Genomic DNA, 19,766 nt, shown 5'->3' with positions numbered 1-19,766 from the left:
TTTGTTCAAAAAAGTCCAATATTTCATAATTTGTTACTAAAAGCTGTATACGGGGGTTGGCAAAAAAGTTACTACATATTCAATGCATGACGTTGCCTGCAGAGGACGCCTCGTACTCAACACTCAAAAATCATTATCATATTATTTTTCCCATCATTAAAAAACTTCTCTGTTGAAAATTTGAAACATTTCTGACTAAAATTATAGAAATTATTAAGGAAAAATCATTTTTTATTTTTCACTTTGACACCCTGTATCTTTTTTATTATGCGACTTAGGATATAGGTATGTTAGTAAATCGACTTATTTTCACCCAAGGAATATCTGGTATCATTTATGCCCCTCCATTTAAATACACCCTGTAGATACGTACATATCTATATTATATCAATCTATGACGTACATTCACCAATAATTCGATTTGAATGCTTTTGATTTTGAAATGTAATACACCACATTTGCATTAACAATAAGCACAGAAAGACCATTCGCCATTCTTTAAAGCAAGTACACCAAAAAATATTTGCAAAAAAAATTATTACAAAACCCTGTAACACTACCTACGATTTTGTTATAAATGGTTTGAGTACCAAAAAAAATTGGTGATAAAATTCTGAATATTAATGTGAATATTACCTAAATAGTAAAATTGATCTCCAGAACAGATAAAATAGAATAATCTTTTTTTTTCATACTTATGGTATACCTAATTTTATACCTACTGCGATCATACGTTCGATATTCAATAACTGAGAATTGATTACTGCATATAGAATAAATAGGTATAGATACAGATTAGATTATCACGTTGGCACTTAAATTCAAGATAAGACTACATCATTTTTAATTTGCTCAGGCTACGGTATAATTTACTTATTACGACAAAATCACGATGACCTTGTATTGTATTGTGTAACAATAATGAACGGACTAACTCGCACGGCGTCATTAAAAAAAAACATGCAATACAGTGTTTTAATTCCGTCCGCATTTTGAACAAGACGAGACGCGACGTGTTGCGCTGTGTCGTGCCGTATGAGATGAGTAAACAACCAGCCTCAAGGGTAACTTCATATTATTTTTAAAAATGTACAAAGTGCCTACATCGGTATTATATAAAAAAAATAATTCAGAATATTTTAGTGATGATATTTCATTACTTGTTTGTAACATATATCTATCTGTTTACGTAGTTATAAAGTATTGCTTAAAATCGGAATATTTAAAAAAACGTTCATGCTACTTCTCGACATGGGGTCATATTTGTTATCAGAGATCAGAGTTGAACGCATTTCTTTCAATAACTTAGTTGGACGACTAGTTTGAAATCTTGCACACTTATTTCTTTATATCGAATGTTTCGAATCTGACATAAATTCAAAGGCATATCTCGAAATCGCATCTTTTTCTCGTACAAGGTATTTAATAATGTATACAAAATATGTTTTTATTTCAACACAAATCAAACAACTTCCATGTTTATTTAGCAATAACTCATGAAAAAATGATTTCACATAGGTACCTACTGTCTGGCAAAAGTAGACTTCGGATGCTAATGGCGATTTTCCACTAAACGGACAGTTGAGTTTATGTCCTGTTTGTGTTTTTTAGAACCTGAAAAACAGAAACAAAACTGAAACAAACCCAAAACTCTTGTTTCCATCAAGCGGACTACGTTTTGTTCGAGTTTTGTTTTTGTTTTCGGTCCTTTTCCACTGATTGTCGCGAGGAAGTCAGAACACATTTTTCCAATAACCAACCAACATATTTAGAGAAGATTTTTTTATTCTTAGTTATGGATGGTTTATACTGAAGTCCTTGGAGAAAAAGTAAGTGTATACAGTGTCCCACCTCGAACTCCATTGATAGATATCTGGGAAACCGCTCGAATGATTTTTTTTGAAATCGTGATGGTGTGATACGGACCGTGGGGCCCACCAAGTTAAAATTTTTTCAAGGTCATCGTACTTCCGGTTATACCGGAAGTCGATACTTTCTTATTTTAAACGGAACCCCCTGTATATTATTGCATTTTTGGAAACAGCATCCATTTTTAAATTGAAAACATATAGCACACTCCATACTTAGGATTGACCGTTTCCGAAATATTTTGATTATAAACAGAAATTGACAGATGCAGACTGTCGGCAAAATTTAGTTTTCCCGGTTTATTTTTTTGTGCAAATTGGACATTTTGTAGAGGAAGACCTAATTTATCGAATTTGACATGAAAATTTTCCAGTTTTTATACAGGGTGGTCAAAAAAAAATTTATCGAATATGAAGTTCAGAAAATGTGGAAAACTCTAAATTTTTAAATGGAAACCCCTAATTTTTTTGCAATAATATACAGGAGGTTCCATTTAAAATAAGAAAGTTAGTATCGACTTCCGGTATAACGGGAAATACCATGACCTTTGAAAATATTTTAGCTTGGTAGGCCCCACGGTCCGTATCACACCATCACAATTTCAAAAGAATCCTTCGAGCGGTTTCCCACATATCCATCGATGGAGTTCGTGGTACATGTACGGTTAAAGTGTTTACTTGGTTAGTTAGTTACTTTGTATCCTAGCCAAGTAAACACTTTAACCATACACATATATATATTTTTTAATAGCTATAATTCATTAAAGATTAAAATATTGTTTTTGGGAAGAAGAAAACGCCAACTAAGATATTGGGTTGGATCACTTAAATAGAAAACACAACACGACCGTTTCCACTAAACAGACTTTTGAGTTTCGAAACACGTCGAAACCTTTTGATGTGACCGCTTTCGAGCGGGACCCGAAAAACAAAACTCCAACTGTCGCAAAACACGCCAGTCTTCAAAAAGTTTGCGAAAAGTTAGTTTTGTTTTATTCGACACAAGTTTGTGTTTTGTTTTTGTTTTGTCCGTTTAGTGGAAACCCGCCTTAATTTGTCCCATAAAGAAACCGCCCGTTTTAATAAATACTAATAACACTATGTGCAAAACTTACTTTAAATTGTCACAATGTACCTAAATTTTAAGTGTACCTACCTGAACCTTTTTAATGAGTTGATACCTGCTTATCAGCTATAATATTTTTGTGCCACACTGTATCTCAGTTGCATGTAAATAATTGGAATTAAATTACTAAATATATTTTAAGATAATTTAAAATTTTAAGTGGAATATTTATCTCGGAAAAACACAGCATTTCTTTTCAATTGAGGAATGAGTATCTACTTATTCGTTTGCGATTTATACCAGTTTTATCTTTCCTCAACTTATTTTGTATTTACAATAAGAAATACTTACAAGTAGTTATAATATTTACAAATAAAGTGTTATCAAAAATATATTGATTTAGTTTAATTTATTAAACATATTTTTCAATAGATTTGTCACCTTCGGGCATGGATCCTTTTTTAAAATTCAGTGCTGTTTATTCTACCAATCAGGAAACTTTAATTGCTCAGGAGTTTGGCAGGCTGAAAGGTAAATAAGGTAACTATATCATTATATATTAAACAAATAATTTTATTTATGAAAATAAAATTGTAAGTTATTTTTTATTATATTTTGTTGTTTTTTTTTCGAAAAATTAGTAACCACCAGAAAATAATGTACCTATTACTGTTTGTTGTAGGCACCTATTACCTAGATCATGCCGGAGCTACATTATATTCAGAACAACAACTTCAGAATATATTACAGGACTTATCAAAAAATGTTTATTCAAACCCCCATGCTAACAACGTTACCAGCAAATTTACAGAAGATGCCATCGACATAGTTCGATATCGGTAACAATGTGTTGATCTATTAAGTACCATAAGTTATATATTTCTTATTTTAGGATTTTAGAACATTTCAACACTAGTAATGAAGAATATACAGTAATATTTGTCTCAAGCACTACAGCCGCTTTAAAAACGATAGCAGAATATTTCGATTATGGCAAAAAAGCAGGTACTTTGGTACATTTAGAAAACAACCACACATCAGTATTAGGAATGAGAAACTACGCTACAAACTCATCAGAAATAAAGACTGAACAAGCAATGTACACTTTATCATGTTACGATAATGGCAGCACTCACTCTAACTCAGCAAATACCGACAGTAACAGTCTCTTTGTTTTTCCTGCCCAGTGTAACTTTTCTGGGAGCAAATACCCCTTAAGTTGGATCGATAAAGTAAAAAATGGTGCTTTGAACAGTTTCATTAAAGAAAAAAGTACGAATTGGTATGTGGTTCTTGATGCCGCAAGTTACATATCGACAAATAACTTAGACTTAAATAAGTACAAACCAGATTTCGTTCCAATATCTTTCTACAAAATGTTTGGATATCCAACTGGAATAGGAGCTCTGTTAGTGAAGAAAACAAGTGAAAATCTATTGGTCAAGAAATATTTTGGAGGTGGCACAATATTTATGGCACTTAGTTCGAAAAATGTAATGGTACCTCGAAGTAGCATGCAAGAAAGGTAAATATGTAATTAATCTCATTCTAGAATGATATATTTTTAAATATCATAATAAAATAAACAAAAATAACCATTGTAATCATTATTCACATATTGCAACACAATAGCACATAACAGCACAACACCAAAACAGTAGATGCCATCGACACACATTTATGAAGAGATTAAAATATGTAAAAGCTTTCCATATACTTTATCTTTTGTCTATCAAAAAAAGATAGGTCACTCGTATATTTTTGTAAATTATTCTACTTCAGCATTGTATTATTCATAATACAATGCTTAATATTCATATGTTCTTATAGGTTTGAAGATGGAACGTTACCATTTTTGTCAATTTTAGCGATTAAACATGGCTTTGATACAATAAACAGGTTGAATTTAAACTTTGACCTTATATCTCAACACACTTTTTCTTTGGCACAATATGTATACAGAAATTTGTTACTGATGCATCATTCCAATGGAAATCCGGTTGTAGTATTGTACCATGACACAGTATTCAGCAATCGAGATCATCAAGGCGGTATAGTCAACTTCAATTTACTGAGACCAAATGGAGATTTTATTGGATACTCTGAGGTAATGACTTTATTTCATTTCTCCCATTATTGCAACAATAAATATATTTCATATATATTTTACGAAACTGCAGTGATCATGGTTTTAAAAAAATTTATGTAATTAATAATATTTCCGTTTTAAAATTATTAAATCAAACATAATTATGATTTAAAAATTATAATTTTTTTGTTTATTGGTAAATATATGATTTATATTCCAGCGAATAGTTACAATTTTTACATTACAGTTATATCTGGATTGAGTTATTCATGCATGCAAAAGCATAAAAAAATTGATTTCATAAAAAATCAACATTTTTACCCAAAATGAATTTTTTTCAAGTGGATTTAAAAATAATTAATTCCCACAATTATAACATTCTTCGGATAAAAATAAGCAAAATGTTTAAAAAAAAATCTATTTCTTTATTAATGATATAATGAGAACCCATATTGTTAATTTCACCTAATTTTATAGAGTAATACCATTGTATAATTATACAATGGTAATACCAGTTACACAATTTACTTCAAAATCTAAGAAAATTTGAAAATTTAAAAAGAGTAATTTTATATCATAAATGTCACTTTAATAAGGTATGCATTAATATTTTTTTTCTTCAAACGTCATATACTCGTAAGTGACAACTTATGTGATGTTACTCGATAATATTAAGTGTCATTTATATGGCAAGGAGTATAAGTATTTATACTCCTAAGCGTGTAAACACATTATAGTACTACGAATTCAATTTTAATAATGAACATTTATTTTTTTTATATTCATTATTTATTATAATTAATATTTATAGTAAAAATACAATTGTGAAAATTTGCACCATTTAGGAATCCTCCACTTCTTGCAATATCAGTTCTTGCAATATCAGTACTCATGACAATATTTCTAGGGTCGACTGCTTTTAAAGATCCATTGCTTGTAGTGGACCCATTAAATGAAAATAATTGTTCAACCTTGTCCGCAGAGCTAGAAAAAAATTGTTGTATTTTTTATGTTCACATTAAGCCTCAAACGTAACACACACTACCATTGAATAATGAGCCCACAAACTAGAACTCTTCAGTTTTTGTGCCATTTCCGAAAAGTATGCCAATGAAACATTCTCAGGGTATTACGTTACATTTTTTCCAGTTCACCATTTCTCGAACTTGACAAAGGCAGCTTCGTATACTGCTCCAGATTTCGTCAGCAGCAAATTTTTTACAGCCATTCTAGTCGACCCTACCACCTCGGGAGTTTCATCAGCCACTTCTACACTCATTTTCAGTCCTTAGTCACTGTCAATCGACGTGACGTCAAATTTTAAATATTTGTTTTGATAGATACAAGTACGTATCTATGGTAACGATAAGTAAAGGTATACAGGGTGATTCACAACTTATCCAAAAAAATTTGGGAATAGATGCGGCATGAAAAATTGAGTCAATATCGAAAAAAAATTTTTGTAAAATACTTATAGTTTCTGAGAAAAAAATTATTGAAGTTGTAGTATTTTAAAGCCTTACACAGCTGGGCTATGGTAGTCTCTAGCATCATTCGTGTTGTGCGCTGTATGCAATTTGCTTTCTCTCTCCACATAGCCCCAGTCAATTCCGATTTTAGTAGGTAGATACTTAATGGATGACATAATAAACAAACTGAAAATTATATATATCTATATGAAAATAAACTAAGAGGTCGTAATATTCAAACCCACTATACTCATATTTACAACTATTTACAGAGGTGTTACTTTTTCAAAATGCCTCTATAAGTACTCTAATTTAATTAAACAATATAAGCAATAAATTATATAATTATTCCATTAAGGGAAATTAGTCTAAATTGTAAAAATAAATATTTAATATAGCTATGAATTTTGTCAAATAATAAGAGTTTAATTTGACTAGAATGCTCTCAAAAACCCTTAGCGTAAACTTAAATAAATAAATTATGGACAAATGAGATAAAACTATATTAACAATATCATTAATTAATATTGTTAATTTGTTAACTTTTTTTAAGGTGTCACACATGTCAAATTTGCATGGGATTCAAATAAGAACGGGATGCTCTTGTAATCCTGGAGCTTGCCAACGTTTCTTAAAACTGAGTACAGACGATGTTAAGAAACACTTTGATGTAAGTATACATAAATGCAATTTTGGTAATAATGATATAAAATACTAGATCAACACAGTAATGGCGAAAATATTATTTTATTTTTATTTTAAATATGTATGGAATTGGAAACAAAAACTGCAGATGATTTTTTTATAGATCTATTGAAACGATTATATATCTTATTTTTTAAGCAATTTATAACTTTTTGTTTAAAATATTTTAGGCTGGTCATGTTTGTGGAGACCAACATGACTTGGTCGACAATTACCCTACAGGATCTGTTAGAATTTCATTTGGATACATGACCACCCAGGAAGATGCAGATAAATTATTAAATATGATTGAAAATTGTTTTATATCTCAGCCTGTAATAAGAAAGTTACCACGTACCTGGCATAATATGCAAACGGCTTATGAGAAATTATATTTAGGAAAATCTGAAACTGAAAATGAAACTGAAACCAAAATACTATCAAAAAGCAATCTCAGTGCGTGTATATCAAATCACAATACAGACTGTTATAAGGAAGCTCCTGTAGGCAAATTACAGCAGATTCTTGTTTATCCCATAAAATCATGTGGTGCTTTTTCTGCTGAAAACAATTGGATTATAACTTCGAAAGGTTTGAAATATGATAGAGAATGGATGATTACTGGCCCCACAGGAGTATGTCTTACACAGAAACATAATAAAAATCTGTGTCTTATAAAGCCTACAATCGATCTGAAAGAGAAAATCCTTAAACTGAAATTTAAAGGTACCATATTTTTTTCTAGCTATACATAAAATAGCTTATTTGACCAGCTATTAAAACTGAGTTACAAATAAATCTGTCTAAAAAAAATAGAATACGATTCAGTACCTTGTATTTGACCAATACAGATTTTTAGTGAATGATTTCTATGCTCACATAGAGAACTTTCATTATGAAAATATTTGGAGCAGAATATGCGAAATAAAATATTAAACTAGGGGTTGCCAGCCCTGAGATCTCGAAAAGGATTGCATAGACATATACAAATATTTTTTCCCACAATCAAATGATAAATACAAATACAATACTTTTTTTTTGTAATTATCCCTATTTCAATTTTAATTTGATACTAACATTTTGTTTTCAAACTTCATAATATTTTGAGAAAAATAGAAACAATAGTTGTTTGTATCTATTAATTTATTTTGAGAAAAAAAATATTTTGCATATAGAGCCACCCTTTTTCGATATCTCAGGATTAGTAACGTCTAAAATCATTTTTTCTGAAATTTTTTTGTAATGAAACATTTTTATGTGAACCTAAAAATTATCTAATAAATGGTTTCGATCCCTTGCTTTATTATCTGAATATTATTTTCACCAACCACCAATAATGCCGACAGTATTAGTGAACAAATAACAAATGAAATACTTACCTAATCAAAATATTTTTTATTTCAAACTTAGGTCAACCTGATTTTGAACTAAATCTAATGGAGCCATCTAATCAAGAAAAAAAAGCATACCTTTGTCAGAGCAAAGTTTGCGGAGACAGAATACAAGGCTGGGACTGTGGTGATGAGGTGTCCGATTGGCTTTCTGAAACTTTACGCACACCAGGATTGCGGCTTTTACACCAATGTCACTTCGATGAAGAAATATCAGGAAGAATTTTAAAAAATGGTAAAATTTCTCAATTTATTAATCAAGTAAATCCCTTCAACAAATATTTTTTTTAGAAACCTCATCTCAACTATCTCTAGCAAACAAGGCACAATATTTATTAATTAATTCAAAAAGTGTTGAATGGTTGATGCAAAAAATTCCAGAGAATGAACTAATTGAGGATAAATATTCTGTTATACAAAGGTTTCGACCAAACTTAGTGGTTAATTTTAGCCAACCATTTCAGGAAAACAAATACGGTGGATTTTTATTCAACGACATTCCATTTCAGGTAGACAGAATTTCTCAAACAAATTAGGAAAAAATCATTTTTGTTATCATTTAAAAAAAATGTTTATTAATAGATACCTACAATACATTTCAATCTCAGTAAGACAAAATTAATATAATCTAATTTAAATATGTTTTAGTCGGCAGGAAAATGTACGAGATGTCAGATGATTTGTATAAACCAGAGTTCTGGAGAAATATCCAAAGAACCTTTACTTACTTTATCCCGTGAATTTAAAGGCAAGATAGCATTTGGAGTATACTTAAACCAAGATATAGCCAACGAAGAAAGAATGATTTCCATTGGATGCAGCATTATAGGGAAAACTACTGAAATGAGTTAAATGGTTATTTATAAGATTGTTACATATGTATTTCAAAATATTTTTAATCTCACTAAAAATGAAAAAAAACTAATAGCTTTATTGAATTGTCCATATTTGCTGTCAAAATTTGATTTTGATACGATCACAAAGGGTGTTTGGTTCAATAACTACAATTTTAAAATGCAGTATTTTGAAAATCATGTATAAAGGAAAAAATTTCATATTAAGATGCATATACAGGGTGATTCAGAACTTTTCCAAAAAAAAATTTTGTAAAAAAATAAAAAACGGCAGTTCGAAAATGATTTAAAAATACACTTCTGCACAGCAGTAGAAACTGATCCACTGTAAAACCTGACCTTACACAAGGCAAAGTATGCGGTCGGCGACCGGCACAGCGGCAAAATGTAATAAAAAATGAACAGACGAAAAATTGAAAGAATTACTGTCCTAAGGAAAGAAATACATACATAAAATTTTATAACACGTATTTTATAAGTATCAGCAAATTCAACTAATTTTGCCGTTATTGTTATTATTAATTAATAAAATTAATTTGTTGGTTTAATTAATAAAATAATTTGACATACCTACCTGATGTTACAACTGTTCCAATTTTGTGTAAACACATTATTTGAGCCCATCTTACCCAGTTTCTATGTTTCTACGAACTAACACAAATGTTGTCTTGCTTCACCATAAATTAAAGCGATATCCATCAACTCTAGTTGTTATACACGTAAGCCATTTTTGACACTTGAAAAACTAATGTAAACACTATAGCAAACATTAACACTAAAATCAGATATCAGCATGTATTCAGACTCGCCTAGGGCTACATGGAGAAATCGCACAATGCAAATGACACTAGAGGCTACACTAGCCCAGTGATGTAAGTTTTGAAAATACTACTTCAATAATTTTTTTCTTGGAAACTATAAGGAATCTACAAAAAAAATTTGTACGATATTGACGCAGCTATTCCCAATTTTTTTTTTTTTGATAAGTTGAGAATTACCCTGTATATTAGAATGTGTAACAAAAGATGATATTTCTGCAGAACAATAAAAAAATGTGTCCGAAACTTACATATATCCAATGACATAAATGCAATATAGTAAGGCATTGATAATGTAATGATAAACTTGTTTTAAAATAAATAAATATTGAAAATAGAAACCACAAACTTTTTTCAAGAAAAATGTAAGAAGGCAAAGCAAATAACTTAAAAAAGTAAACCACAGAATTTTCAACTAAACAATTTTCTTAAAGTTCATATTTCATTTTTTTTTATTTATTTGTAAACAAGTTTGTAATTACATTTAAAGTTATCATATCTGCATTTGTCATTTCATTAACGAAGCTTACTAAAGCGTTAGGTATTACTAGCCGAGAACTTTTTTTTTCTTGGTACAAGGACCATCATTTGCTACTTAACATACCTAACATGGTTCAACATGAGGAATAATATACCTTTACACAAAATCGTTCACGAGTTGAATTTTAAAAATTGGCCTTATTGAAGGAAACATCCCTACATGACCTATCAAACTTAAGGGGTAACGCCACTCTAAAGGTTGGGAAGAAATGTGATTTGTGGGGAATTTACAAGGAAAAATTGATACGAGTTATAGTGTCATGGACAAAAAAGCTTTATTGTACATGTTTTCAAATAGTACTGTAAATTTTTTCAAACAATTTGGATTCAAAGTGGTAGCTGTAATGATGTTAAGCTTTTATTCAGCGGGCTATATGGCCAGAAGGGTGTCTTAGTAACAGATGGTATCGGAACAAAAAAATAAAAAAAATTTTATATCGTATACTAAAAGCGAGGGAACATCGTAGAGAAATTAATAAATATTAATAATTGTTGATTTAGCGATGCTTGCACCATTATAGCTGGCCTTTTATATTCATTTTTTTTTTCTTAAAAATGTGTAAAAATTTCTTAAATACAATAGACATGAAATTGAAACAGAAATTACGTATGCTGAAAATAAAAAACTTCATTAATCCACGTATCTAAGCTAAAATGTAGGGTGCTTTCTGGGCAAAGTGGAACTCCCTATATATTATGTAATATATTATTTTTCAAAGATTACAACTGGTTTCATTATTTTCAAAAACACAGTCTTCAGGGTAATATCTGTCCAGTCCGAAAGACGCAATTCAAATTTTAAATAAATTTAAAACAGCATATTTATTATAAACAAAAGGATTTATTTACACAATAAAAAACATTTATTTGATAAAAAATTAAATAAAATTTCGTTTTTACACACAATTAATTACAATATCTAAAATACCATATATCGTTAATTATAAATCATCTAAATCTACTGCTTCTACTTGTGGAGTTAATTTTTCTACATTCGATAGTTTCTCAATGGAGGTAACAGATTGCTGAACTACTGGATCCCCTAATTTCGTCCAACTTCCTGGTTCAGCTTTCTTTAGTTTTAGTTCCACTTTTGTTCCAAACATGGATACCTCACTATCTTCTACATTTATAATCTGAAAAGATTATTGTAGGTCATAAGCAGATTAATAACAGTGCGTATTGAAACGATTTTAAAAATATTTGATATATGTTAAATATGTACTTGTTCTATCGGCTAATTATTTACTCAGAAGTTGGTCTTACCAACAATCTCTTTTTTTATAGTATTACATACGCATTCATAACTGCTGCATTTTAGACATGCAAAAAGTATCTTTTTTATTGTAAATAAAATGTTAAAAATGTTAAAAATCAAATTTCAAAATCTTTACCAACAAAAAAAAATACAAAATACAAATGACTGGTTTGTTTTAGATCAAAACAGTCATATTCCGCTACCTCCCTTGCCATGTCAAATTTTATTGATATAATTTAAAAGACAAAAAAATATATAAAAGTAATGAAGTTATCAAAAAATATTGAACACAAAATGTTGTATGAAGACATAAAAAGAAAAAGCGTTGTTTTCAGGTAACTTTTGTAGTATGGCCCACATTAAACAATTTTTTATTTGTGGCACTTTATACTACTGAAAAAAGTAAAGAAAAAAAAAGTTACATTTCACTTTCAGTCACAGATGGAAATATATAATTATAAGTATTTTAAACTCGATTTTATTCAATATCTATTGCAATTATCTCTCTAGTCATAAAGAATATTTTTCTTTGCATTGGCAGCAATGATTATTTAACAAGGTAAGTATAATAAGGCCCCCGTCCCGCTTCAACTGTAAAAAATAAATTGTCATCAAAATTGTACCACTCATTAAAATTTGATAGTGGTGTTCTGGATCAAACTGGAACAATATACGGGGTGTCCCAGAATAACATGTACAACTGAAGACCACAGTTTCGTGGACTCAAAAGTGGCAGATTTAGGCTAATTCACCTATAACCGAAATCGCTTCGTTTGGCCGCTAGATGGTATCAAAGTTGGTGAAAATTTTTTGAATTTTATAAATAACTCGAATATGTATTAATCGATTTTGATTATTTTTGGAATGTGAACTTTTACTTTTGATCTACACATTTTGATGTTATACAGTATTTCTTAAAACTTACAACTCCTACAAAATTGATGTATGGCAATAATATCCGTTCATAACGTTTTGTACATTGTAAATAACTCTAATTCGTCGTATGTGTGTATCCGTATCAAAAAATTATGTAACAGGTGGTATATCTTATCGTCGTAAACACTCATTAAGAACTGTCAGGTATGTACAATTACTTAAAGATCAGACTGAAATTACAGTCAACCTACAAAATCAGAGCCTACTAGCACTTTGTTAAGTACAGTATAGACTCTTTAATCCCAACTCACCTTAATCTGAATATCCACTAATCCGGCCCGACAACCCAACGAATGCCCGTTTCGATGGTCCGAACAAAACTCTTTAATTCGAACAAAATTCGGTTTAACGTATATAATTCGGATTATAAAGTCGGACTACATAATAAAACGTAACCGCTAAAAACGTAATTCCCCGATAGTCTCAAGGAAACCCTTTTGTGCGAGTCGGAACCTTTCTCAATTAGATCTTTTTAGTTGAAATATTATTACCAAACAAACATGCCGATATTTATACGACATATTTTACAATAATGTTTGGTTTTATTGCCTTCTTAGTAACACATAAAATCTAATTCATATTATATGTATGTACATAAACATATTTACATATGTACATATTTACTATCCAGTAATCCGAAAATATTGGTAATTCGAACTTATTTCTTTAAGCCCATGTTTTAATTAGTTCGGATTAAAGAGTCTATACTGTATTATAATATGGATGGCACGATAATGAAGATATTTAAAAAATATATTTTTATACCCAAACCTCTCATTCAATCAAAATTTTACAATAGGCCCAAAAACTTCCACATGGTATCACCAACCAGATAAAAAATAGGTGTCATTATTGCCCGAAAGAGGAAAAAGTTATGAACGGATATTATCACCATATATCAATTTTGTAGGAGTTGTAGGTTTTAAAAAACCTACAACCTTTTAAAACCTAAAAAAACTAAGTATAACACTAAAATGTGTAGATTGAAAGCAAAAGTCCACACCCCAAAAATAATCAAAATCGATTGATAGGTATTAGTTATTTACAAAATTCAAAAAATTTTCACCAACTTTGAGGCCATCTTATGACCAAACTAAGTGATTTCAGATATATAGGTGAATTAGCCTAGATCTACCTATTTTGAATCTACGAGTCTGTGGTCTTCCGTACACGTTATTCTGGGACACCCTGTATATCAATATCTATAAAAAATTAAATTTACAAAATTAACCAATTTACTGATCCTTTTAGCGCACGAGGTTATATTTTTTAAATTTCTGTCGAGTATGCCAAAAATACGCAATCAAATTAAAAAAGTAATACAATACTTTAATTTTTAACTAATGATATTGTGGGAAACAACTACTCTAAAAACTACATACTCCATCCAACATTGAATTACACCTCCAAAATTTAGTAAACGGACAAGATCATTTGTCTACTGTAAGTTATGATTAGAGAGCGGACAATGTGTGTCTTTAACACGAAGAATAGGTCAAATTTTGGTAGAGATGTGTACGCGTTCAAAAATGTATTGTGTATAAACTACGCAAAATATAATTATTATTTATAGCAAATATATCGTATTATCCTCGCGAAGATTTGTACCCTTTATTTAAAATCCATAAATCACGTGAACAGGTTAAATAACGAGAAAATAATTAAGTTAATTTAGTTCTAAAGAAATGAAATTACACTCGCGCCCATCTCTATCTAGTCCGTCCGTCGACATCGGTTGCGTTTATCGAATTCCTATTGGTCAGAATTCAAACTGCAGCCCTGTTATGAATGGAGCGTGAGTTGGACTATTGCATCATGTGCGTCGCCTGAGGATATTCGTTACATTGACTCCTAATTTCCAATTAAAAGAACGACACTATTTTTAACCGAACTTTATTTAATAAATATGTAGTATACAATTTCTGATTTTCTAAATATTTTATAACGCCTAAAAATGTATGTACCGTGGAATTTTCGTGAATTATCACGTAAATTTCCGATGCATACCCGACACGCCATTGCGTCATGGATAATGTATCTAGGTTTATGAATGACATATCTATGTTCAAGGTTAAAGACACAAATTGTCCGCTCTCTGGTTATGAAATATAATACTTTGTAGGTTATCCGCACTCAAGTGTTGCACTTTTGCCATCTTAGGTCCAAAAATAAATTTCTAATCAGATTTCCATTACTTACCCCTTTTAGCTCAATATCTAATGCAAAAGTGGCATTAGATTGCTGAGGAAATACTAGGCTAGCGTACAACCTAACTGGATTTAATTTTATTATACTTTCTGATGGAGAATAATGTTTTGCATATATTGCTACAACCACATACGAGCCTGTTTGATGGAAATCCCAACGACATTGGACACTTTTATCTTTCTCCTAAAAACAGTTTGAAATATAATACAGTATAACCTCAATTATCCAGACTAGGTGAGACCTATGGTGATCCTGATAATCGAAAATTTGAGTTACGTATTTTATTTCATTTCAGATCTTTCTATTATGTAGTTCAAAGAAATAAAAATATAATTTAAATAAATATTATGTATAATAGTCAAACATTCTAGAAAAAAACTAAGGTACATAATAAATATATGCTTAAATTACGTACTAGACTAGGCGCGACTGAGTCTTCAATAATATAGTTAAAACTATAGATTTCTACTGGACAAAGTGCAAAATCAATCAATGTAAAAGTTGCTTGAGTAAAATCAGTTCATGCATGCGGACTTTCGTCATCAAGTGATCATCATCAACTAATTCCACAATTGTCCATGCACTAATCTCTTGAAAATGACTCAATAGATTACAATATGTGTAGGCTTGTCGTATATGGATGATTTTGTAATCTACCGATTATCACTGTAACTTATTGGTTCATGCACACATACTTCTGATCATCATTTGCAGACTCCATAATAATACTCTTAGAAATGGAAAAATCCAAATAGAGAGATCTGAATCATCGAAGTCCAGATAATCGAGTATATACTATACAAAAAAATATTTTTTTTAATTTGGATGATCCTACTTTAATAAATTTTAGTAACTTACATCTTTCTTCCAAACATGTGATCCTCTTTCACAACCAACTTGTCCCAAAAAAGTGTTAAAATCAGTAGTTCTCTTTTGACAACAGGACCAAAATTTTAATCCTTCATGAAACACTGGTACACCTGGATGATATATACAATCTGTGTCATTTGTTTCCGGTCCATTGAATGTTTCTTTACAACCCCCATTTTTACACGATGTCCCAATAGCAATTTCATCAGATTTACTTTCCTCTTGTTGCATCAACTTTGGTACATCAGCATTTAACATTTGTTTAAGAGATGGTGCAATCTCTGGTTTCATTGTAACCTAAAAATTATTCTCACATACTTAAAAAAATAATATAAACCCATGTTCAAAATATAATCAAACAATATATAAATTTCATGTGATACGTTACATATGTTAATTTTAATATCTTCACAATAAATGTTAATTAATACACTTAATTACTTACTAACGGAGTGTCAACTGGAGGTCTTTTTAAAACTTTAGCAACTATGGGTTTCACTTCTATAATCTCTTTATCATTTATTTCCTTTGCTACTGGTTTTTCAGGTTCGAGAGGTTTAATATTTGAATGTTTTGACAACGTACAACCTTTGATATTAAGAAATTCTGTAAAATCAGTACATTTCTTGTTACAGCAACTCCATCCTTTATATGCATCATGAAAAACTGGCTGACCAGGGTGATGCCTACAGGAATCTAAAAATAATACATATATAATATCAATAAATTATTGAGTTAATTATTAATATCATAGATAATATGGCTATTTGCCTTATTTTTATTAATTATAGAAAAAACTAAAAATTTCTAGAAATAACATAACCTTACTAACCTTCCTTATTATTAATTGGATCAAATTTTTCGCCACATCCCCTATTGTAACACTGAAGCTGTTGGGTTCCTTCAGTCATTTTCACCTTAATTGATATAATTGAAAAATTAAAATTATATAGGAGTATCTAACTTCAATTGGTAGCAGATCATAGATTACAGAGGTTAACAGATCAACTCGCTCCACAGAGCCACAGACCACACAGCACAGAACAGTTCGTATATGGTCCGTGCAAAACACGTTTTAAGGCTGTGCAAAACCGTACTTATTTTATCAACTTCCACGTCACCTGCTACATGGGTGTTGTATAACAATGAAAAAGTAATATTAACGGTCGGTAGAAGGAAGCACAAAAAACAGGCACTTAGGTAGGAAATTCTGGAAGGAAGCCTAAATAGTTGAAGATAGGCAGTTGAAGTGAGAACAGTGTGGAGATCGGCAGTAAGACGATCGGCGGGCAGTGTGACAAAGTAGTGTAAAATTAAGTGTTTAATCGGTATTAGTTAGCAGGTAATATTCTTTAAGTACTTTGTTGTTAATTGTTCTATGTAATCTTATGATTGTGATGGTTATAGATGTTTCATGATAATAATTCTTTGTATGTTTAGCTTCCATTGCTTTATGCTCAAGGGCATATATTTTTCTAAGGTAAAATTGTTATAATTATTATTAACGATTGCTCATTATTTATTTCATGTTAAAATATGTATATCGTCGTGGGCGCCCCCGACTTTACAATAATGACTCCTTTGTTTTACAGCTAACTTGTTTTTGTAATGATGACGTTGTTCGTAAAATATAGATGTCTCATGATAATAATTCTGTATATGTTTAGCCTTCATTGTCTTACGCTTAGGGGCGTATATTTTTCTAATATAAAATTGTTACAATTATTATTTAAGATTGTTCATTATTTATGACATGTTCAAATATGTATTTTGTCGAGACCGCCCAGATAGTACAATAACGACTTCTTTATTTCACATTTAACTTGTTTTAAACAAGATCAGGTTGTTCTTTGATTTCTTGTGTCCACTTTATGTCACACGTCTATACGAGCCTTGTTGAGTTTACTAACATTTTCGCCCGTGCGGAACGAATCTGGATTAAGCTCGATTGCCTCCCGTATGGGACTCCAGTGTTATGAAGGATCTTCCGAAATCTCAACTATAGCTGGATTGCCTCCCGTATGGGACTCCAGTACCTTCCGGCTCTGCCGGCTAACTAACACCAAACCTCTTCAGTTTTACTTGGAAGTGTGTATGACTAATATGAGGTAACAGATGACATTTAGTGACACATTAAATGAGACAGGTCTTATTTATCATTAGCAAAGGTTCTTAATTTATGCCTTTGGTTAGCGGTTGTTTTGTATTTATATTTGGGTGGTAAGAGCAACGATCGTGGGTTTCTCTGCCATGCTCTTTCCCCACAGGAGCTCTAGGTGAGCCTGGCACTCTCCTTTTATGTTTAATGGTTGTTAATGTTTTTGTTGTTCTTTCTATTTGTCACATGTTTAATTTGAATTGTATGTAAATAAAGGTTAGGTGTATTTTCTCTGCTTTTGTTTTATATAATTAAACCATACATCCCCTCAAAAAAAGTTAGTAGCCAGCGCCTTCCGGTCAATAAAAAAATAAATACACACAACGTAGGGATTCCTTGTGACGATCACATTTTTTTGGCTACAACTACGTTTACTTATTTTTTGTCGAACCTAGGGTTGTTATACTACAAGGCATATGAGTTATAATTAGGGAGATTTTAAGCCACTTATTTGAACAACGTTAAACGTTATCCGTTATACTGATCATGCGCAGTAGATCGAAAATAACCGATAACTTTAATAACCGATAACGTTGTCCGTAATTTAAGTTGGAATAACGTTACGCTAATAAGCGTATCGGTATACACACCATTGCCAAATGTAACAAGTTATCTTATTTACAGGGAAGATATGCTTATTAATTTTGTTAATTATTAATGAATATATTCTATACATACATCATATACGTTTTCTGTTTGCGACTGTAGGTGGTATATTACGTTTTATAAGATATCCGACAAAATTATCTCAATAAAGTATAACTTGGCAACGCTAAATTTTTACGTCTAATCTAATTACTATTTCAATATTATTTTCCAGTGCAGCCATAATAAGTACATGTATTCAGTTCTGTGCATGTAATCAAATACTTGATGTAATTAAAGAGGTAGCGTTTATCGATAACATAAAAGAGGTTTTACGCCTAGAATAATATTAATAATACAGGATATATGTTACGTTTACGGTTAACGGAATTATTAAGGTAAATCCTGTTATAAAAACTGAATTAACGAAATATTTGGGGCCTTATTTTTCATTAACTGCGCATGATCAGTATTACGTTTAACGTATAACGTTCCTTAAATTTTAGGTGGCCTAAAATCTCCCTAATATTTTAGGTTACTACAAAAACACAAGTGACTCAACATAAATGAACACAAGATTACAAGAACACAAGATTACAAGAACAACGAACAGCGTTTAACAAGCTCAATATTTGACATTAATAACCAGGGAGACTAGTTTCCATGTTGATAACACTGAGTTTATGGCATCTGAGATTTGATATTTGATTGGACAATCCTGACAACATTTCAAATGCAAATTACAAATACTTGACATCTAAGAAGAGCGCCAGAAGAAAGGGCCCTAGCCGGCGGGGCCCAGCCAGGACAAAAGGAGGTCCCACAAAGCGCCTACACCGGCCGCATTTGCGGTCGGGGTAGACGACGGATGGGGCCCACCTACGAAGGCTGTCCAGGCCTACACGAGATGAGGCAGGATAAAGAGGGATAATCCCCCTCGATCCCAAATCATTGAGGCCAATTTCTAGCCAT

At 30.9% G+C, this 19,766-nt stretch overlaps 2 protein-coding genes across 5 annotated transcripts; one reads left to right on the top strand and one right to left on the bottom strand.

Annotated features, from left to right (window-relative positions):
• The first annotated feature begins 993 nt into the window (after window positions 1-993).
• Window positions 994-9,622, top strand: LOC108908317 (molybdenum cofactor sulfurase 3). Of its 4 annotated transcripts, none has more exons than XM_018712343.2 (10): window positions 994-1,064; window positions 3,367-3,465; window positions 3,617-3,773; window positions 3,827-4,459; window positions 4,765-5,041; window positions 7,046-7,162; window positions 7,368-7,902; window positions 8,587-8,802; window positions 8,859-9,076; window positions 9,216-9,622. In XM_018712343.2, the coding sequence occupies exons 2-10, from the start codon at window positions 3,384-3,386 to the stop codon at window positions 9,417-9,419; spliced, it is 2,439 nt and encodes an 812-aa protein (XP_018567859.1). In that variant the 5' UTR covers window positions 994-1,064; window positions 3,367-3,383; the 3' UTR covers window positions 9,420-9,622. The 4 variants fall into 4 exon arrangements, with proteins under 4 accessions (XP_018567859.1, XP_018567858.1, XP_018567857.1 ...); XM_018712342.2 differs by lacking the exon at window positions 994-1,064 and adding an exon at window positions 1,804-1,829; XM_018712341.2 differs by lacking the exon at window positions 994-1,064 and having other exon boundaries at window positions 3,245-3,465.
• A 2,007-nt stretch (window positions 9,623-11,629) lies between these two features.
• LOC108908319 (cysteine and histidine-rich domain-containing protein) lies at window positions 11,630-17,038 on the bottom strand. Its single transcript, XM_018712345.2, has 5 exons — window positions 16,884-17,038; window positions 16,497-16,747; window positions 16,040-16,348; window positions 15,173-15,364; window positions 11,630-11,915 (listed from the first exon to the last, which is right to left on the bottom strand). The coding sequence occupies exons 1-5, from the start codon at window positions 16,960-16,962 to the stop codon at window positions 11,721-11,723; spliced, it is 1,026 nt and encodes a 341-aa protein (XP_018567861.1). The 5' UTR covers window positions 16,963-17,038; the 3' UTR covers window positions 11,630-11,720.
• Window positions 17,039-19,766: the final 2,728 nt, after the last annotated feature.

Source organism: Anoplophora glabripennis, unplaced genomic scaffold (assembly GCF_000390285.2).
Source record: "Anoplophora glabripennis isolate ALB-LARVAE unplaced genomic scaffold, Agla_2.0 scaffold198, whole genome shotgun sequence".
Taxonomy (NCBI): Eukaryota; Metazoa; Arthropoda; class Insecta; order Coleoptera; family Cerambycidae; genus Anoplophora; species Anoplophora glabripennis.
The sequence above is the reverse complement of the archived record's forward strand: the minus strand, read 5'-3'. Positions and strand labels throughout refer to the sequence as shown.

Coding starts and splice junctions, on each gene's coding strand:
- LOC108908317 (XM_018712343.2), top strand. CDS start 3,384: ATGGATCCTTTTTTAAAATTCAGTGCTGTTTATTCTACCAATCAGGAA. Junction 4,460..4,764: donor CGAAGTAGCATGCAAGAAAG/GTAAATATGTAA, acceptor ATGTTCTTATAG/GTTTGAAGATGGAACGTTAC. Junction 8,803..8,858: donor AGGAAGAATTTTAAAAAATG/GTAAAATTTCTC, acceptor TATTTTTTTTAG/AAACCTCATCTCAACTATCT.
- LOC108908319 (XM_018712345.2), bottom strand. CDS start 16,962: ATGACTGAAGGAACCCAACAGCTTCAGTGTTACAATAGGGGATGTGGC. Junction 16,748..16,883: donor TCCAATTAATAATAAGGAAG/GTTAGTAAGGTT, acceptor TATTATTTTTAG/ATTCCTGTAGGCATCACCCT. Junction 11,916..15,172: donor TAGATATTGAGCTAAAAGGG/GTAAGTAATGGA, acceptor TAATCTTTTCAG/ATTATAAATGTAGAAGATAG.